The sequence below is a fragment of the Physeter macrocephalus genome, chromosome 21 (genome assembly GCF_002837175.3).
Source record: "Physeter macrocephalus isolate SW-GA chromosome 21, ASM283717v5, whole genome shotgun sequence".
Lineage (NCBI taxonomy): Eukaryota > Metazoa > Chordata > Mammalia > Artiodactyla > Physeteridae > Physeter > Physeter macrocephalus.
Window position 1 is genome coordinate 8,955,307 of NC_041234.1, and position 5,288 is coordinate 8,960,594.

General features: G+C 53.7%; 1 protein-coding gene across 1 annotated transcript in view; it reads right to left on the reverse strand.

Moving 5' to 3' along the window:
- Positions 1–2,250, reverse strand: part of ARX (aristaless related homeobox) — a 12,323-nt gene extending 10,073 nt beyond the window's left edge. The window contains exons 1-2 of the mRNA XM_028482888.2: positions 1,810–2,250; positions 24–90 (exon numbers count right to left, since the gene is read on the reverse strand). Of these exons, the coding sequence (XP_028338689.1) occupies positions 24–90; positions 1,810–2,005 (263 nt within the window). The 5' untranslated portion in view covers positions 2,006–2,250. The remainder of the gene's footprint in view (positions 1–23; positions 91–1,809) is intronic.
- Between the last annotated feature and the right edge of the window lie 3,038 nt (positions 2,251–5,288).

The following is a 5,288-nucleotide window of genomic DNA, read 5'->3' on the forward strand; positions in this document are numbered from 1 at the left end:
GGCGGCCCCCGCCCGGGCCGTACAGGCGCCGCAGCTTGGGCGGCAGGTGCAGCTCGGCCTCGAACGGGGCGCTGCTGCCCTTGGGGGAGCCTGCGGGCAAGGGAGAGCGGTCAGCGCGCCGGCCGGCCGGGCGCCCCCGCCAGAGTCGCCGCCCGGGCCGGCCCGCCGCCGCTCCCTCCGCGCCTAGGCCCCGGCGCGCGCGGCCCCCCGCCCCGCGCCATCAGACTCCGAGCCCTTCTCCTCCTTCCCCAGTTTTCTTGCTGTTTCTTTTCCTTTACATTTTTCTCTCTTTCCCTTTCTCTTGTTTCCTTCTTTTTTCCTTCTCTCCTCCTCCGTCCCTCCTTTCCTTTCCCTCTCCCATTCTTCCTTTTATTTTCTTCCTTCCTTCCTTTACGTCTTTCTCTCTCCTCGCCCTTCCTTTCATTTTAAATTCTCCTTTTCTTTCTCTCTCATCCCGTCTCCTCATCATTCTTTCCCCTCTCCCTCTCCTTCCTTTCTCTTATTTGTGCGCCCCCCTTCTTCCTTCCCTCCTTTATTCCTTTCTTTTTCTTTCCCCTTGCCCTCTCTCTCACTTTTTTCCTTCCCATTTCGGGGCAGGGGGCAATCTGAAAACATTCAGCAACTTAAAAAAAAATCACCACCACCCTGAAAACTTTGCGCACGACCTCTGCCCTCGGCTCTGCCACGCGGCCGGGGCTGGCGAGAGGGGCCGCTGCCCGGCGGGCGACCCCTGCGGGGGAAGGGGGAGCGGCCCGTGGCCCTGAGTGCGGCCTTGCCCCGACAGACCCCAGCGGGAGGGGCTGGCGGCTCCGAGCACAGAAAAATCGTCCTGGAGAAAATGGGTTCAGAAAGGCCTGGGTGGGGGACGAAGGGGGTGCAATAGGCACAGGCCGCTCCTTCCCCTCGAGGAAGCGCCTGGCACAGGTGCCACTGCAGGCTAAAAAAAGAAAAGGAAACAGTCAGTTTTATTTTAAACGCCCCCTTCTCCGCTGTCCGCTCCCGTCTTCCAAGTGGCGCTGCGGCTGGACCGCTGGTTTACGGATTTTAAAAGAAATCAACAATTCTTTCCCTGCGACACCTCTGCAAGCCAGCTCAAGGCGAAACTTGAGTGTAACAGGTTCGGGGCAAAACGACAGTTGTTCTGAAATTTTTAATTTTAGAAAAAAATAAGAGCTTTTAAACATCTCAACTGTTAAAAAAAAAATAACATAGCAGAGAAAAAAACAACACCCAGAAGCCGTACATTTCATACACTTCAAATACAATAAGGAGCATTTGGGGAATCCCAGGGAGATGTTTTCTGCAAAGCTTGGGTTTAAAAGGTCACAAGTAATCTACAATTTTAAAAAGAAGAAAAAAGAACACCACCACATATAAAGAAATCTTCCAAAGAGGAAAGGCCAAGGCTCACTCGGCCTGGAGTCCCCATTCACAGCTTTTGGGGTTCTTGTCTTCACCAAGTTGCTGTTACAAGAGTCCACCCGGCACCTGCTGTTTCTGGCCTGTGGCCCCTCTTCAGAGCACCCCCAAGGCCACCAAAGGGGGCATTTGAACGACCTAAGGACGGATACCGAGAACCTAAGGGCCCTTGAAGCGAAGCTCGGTACCTGCTTTCTCTGGAAGCAGAGGGGGAGGGAGAGACATCCCCTGGCGAGATGTTTACCGCTCTTTGAGGCACCAGGCCTCAGAGTTATTCCCTCTCTTTCCTCCGTCTCCAGTTGGACAACCGCAGGCCCCTGGCCCCGGAACATCACACATCCAAACCAGTGCCCAGCACCCTTTTCAGATGCCCGGCAAGCACAGCCTTACCTTGAACGGCCTTTTCCTGGTCGGTGCGGCTGGCCAGCGGGGCAGGCAAGCTCTGCGCGGCTCCCAGCAGCCGCATTTTGCACGGGCTCCTCCGGCCCAGGATGCTGTCGATGCAGTAAGAGGAGAGCAAAGTTGGAGATTTACTTTTGCACTCGGGCCTCTCGGAGCAGCCCTCCTCCTGGTACTGATTGCTCATGGCTGGGGTTTTTTTCCCTGGGCGCAGAGAAGCGGGCCGCTGGCTGCCTCTCGGGGCTGGTGGGATGGATGGGTGTGTGTTGGGGGGGTGGGGTTAGATGGCTGGTTATAATGGATACTGTTGCGATCTCTGTGCCTCTCTGCCTCGCTCGGTCGCTGGCTGCTCGCTCCCGCCCTGCCCGTGGCCGGAGCTCGCCCTCTCCGCGCTCAGGACAAGCTGTAACAAGTGTAGTGAGCTGCGGGCGCGGAGCTCTGGAGTCTCTCTCCTCCACGTGCTGAGAGGCGCCCTCTGATTGGCTCTCGCCAGAGGCCTGCGCCGGGCTGTGGGCTCCGCGCAAAACCCGGAGTGGATTCCGGGAAGGCCGGCGGTGGAGGGGGGACAGCAGGCACGCACCCGAGCCAATTTTATTTTTATATTTTGTTTGTAACTAACAACTTTCTAACTAACAACTTTCCTGGAGCTCCTCCTTTAACCCTTTAGGGCTAGCCCGGAGCTCTAGCTTATTCGGATGTCAGGCCTGTGGGTGCCACTCGGGCGACGTGCGCCCCTTCCACCAACCCGAGGACCTCACTCCCTTGGAGACAAGGCCTTGAGGCTCGGCTCGCGTTCAGAGCGACTTGGCCCTTTTCAAAGCCAGTGTTGCGCTCCCAGGACAGCGCCTTGACCTCAGTGGCCCTCAGCCGCCGTCCTCTTTAGGCCGGACGGGCCTCCGAGGTGCCGGGGTGACGGGCGCAAGCAAACATCTGCAGTTGGGGCGTTCAGTTTTCTCTTGCGGCCCAACGCCTTGAGCTGTTAGTCTTCACCTTGAGCCCGGCGGTTGCTCTCTTGCTGGTAGCGTCCCTCAACCGCCCTTATCTCCGTCTTCAACTCTGGAAAAAGTCCCCTTAAAGCTCTGCCAAAGGCGCGCGGCCTTCCCTAGAGCACCTACAGGGCAGAAAGGGACAGGCGAGTGTCGGCTGCGAGGACGGGCAGTTGGGGACAAGTCCTGGAGTCTCCCCCTTCTTCCCGGACTCGCTTCCCTCTCCTCTCCACAAGTTAGCCTCTGTTAGTCAGGCCGTCACCCCGAGGCTGGACACTCTCAGATCACGCGCAGGGAGCGGAACCTGCCGGGAGGCCTGAGCGCTCCAGGGTGGGAGGGACCCAGGTTCGGCTTTAACCAAATCTCAACGCCTAAAATTCTGAACTCCCCCTGGCAAAGGCGAGAGAGCGAGCCTGAGGGAGAGCGCGTTTCTTCCCAAACAGCTTCCTGCGCGTCCAGCGCTGAGAACCGAGACTCAACTCCGACTGAAGTTGGGCCGAGCCCAGGCGAGGGGCTAGAACGGACACCCTCCTTTCCTGGGTGCAGGGCCCAAGGGACAGCCAGGGGCCCCGACGCTGTCAGGGTGGGGGCGAGCGTGGTGGGTGGGAGAGGGGCCGGGGAGGGGGAATCCACGCCGGGTTTTCCTCTCTCAACCCCTTCAATGTGTCAAAGAGAAAAGCGTTTTACAAAGGATTATACTTGAATCACTTACAGTCAGTATTTAAAAATACAAGGAGGCATAACTGGGATTTTTTTTTCCGGCCATAAACATCTGCCTAACTCTTGGATGTTGGCGGGTGGGTGGCAGACAGATCGGGCTGGCTTGGCAGGAGCATTCAAGACACAACTGGAGGGGATGAAGGGTTAGGAACAGGCACGTTAATAATGTTAATACTAATGCGGATACTACTACTATTAAAGGCTAGAGGACAAGGAGCGCTCTGTGTGTGTGTGTGTGTGTGTCTGTCTGTCTGACTGTCTCTGGCTTTTAGTCTGAGTCTCACCAGTTTTTCCTACACTTGGATGATGGGAGTGGGGGGCGAAGGAGAATCCGAGCTCTCTCTGACACTGATTTTCTTTTAAGCACTCTCTGCTGTTCCAAGGCCCCTGGGATCTTCTATCTTTCCTGCATTCTTCCTTTTCCATCCTCACCCGTAGTTCTGTGTTAGTATACTGTCCTGTTCAGCTTTAAACTAACATTCTGCCCGCTGATTCCCTCCTCCTTCCCTCCCCGGCCCGGAGAGCCCACTCTCCGCTTGCGGGTCTCGACGCAGCCGAGAGGCGGACAGCCCCGTCGGTCTCCTCCGAGCGAGCCTCCAGCCGCGGAGCCTCACGGGCGTCCTTGCGGCTGGTCACTGGGAGACACAGGGGCACTTTTCCCTCCTCAGCGGGCCCCGCGTCGGAAATCCACAAGACCCGGCTGCAGGTGACTCCGTGACTTCAGAGTCACACTCCCGCACACGCAGGGAGTGGGCTGAAAATTAGTCCAAAGAAGATCATGTGAAAGAAAAAGAGACACAAACGCACAAATCATTTCTGAGAGCCTAACGGGGTTTCAAGTCTCTGGGTGGAAGATTTCTTCGCTTCCGTCCCCCTCCTCCCCCTTCTGCAGCTGTTCTCCTTTTTTTAAAAAAGAAGTCGGACTTTCTGCTGGGGTGTATTCTCATTTTAATCATCCACTGCCAAAGGGGAGGTTAACATAGAATTTCTGATTCTGACTTAATGACCCCTGGAATTAAATCTAATTCTATTAATGGAATATAATGTCTTTCTTTGGGAAACCTGGTGAAAACACTAGCTTTGTTATGTTATCTTGTTTATTTTTGGTATTTTCTAATCAGTCTTCCCAAGTGAGGACGCTATTGGGAAGGCACATGCATTCACTTCGGGGAGAAGGGCCCGACCCAGCTCCATTTACACCCAGCAGCCCTGAAATGATCTTTGTTACAATTCAATACCCAACTTCAAAATCTACAATTGGCTCTTGCTATTCCTGAAAGATTAAAAAAAAAAAAACCAAAAACTTTTCTAACATACCCACGGGGAGACAATCTGCTGGCATCTCCACAGCGTCTAATCAGAAGATGGGTTTAAGATATATGTGTGTTATCCTACATGTTATTTTAGGAAACAAAATGATGCCTCTAATATCTAAGAAGAATTTAATTGATTTGTTGAGTAGGTAGACTTTTCAGGATTGGGCTATAGGACTATGTATAAAAGAACTTTTAGTTTAGCCAGTTTAATGTCTACTCTGTCAGTAAGATGACACTACACTTTCTTTTCACCTCACTTTTTCCACTTTCTTTTACCCACTAATCAAAAGCAATTTCATTTTAGTAATAATATTATTCGCGATTGTACTTTGTTACAACTCCTGGCTCCTCTAACCTTTGGGGTCTGTAACTGTTGGTTTTCTTTTCCTGGGCTGCCTGGAAAACAATGGTTTGCAGTTCATCTGCTTTTAAAATCAATCACTGAGAT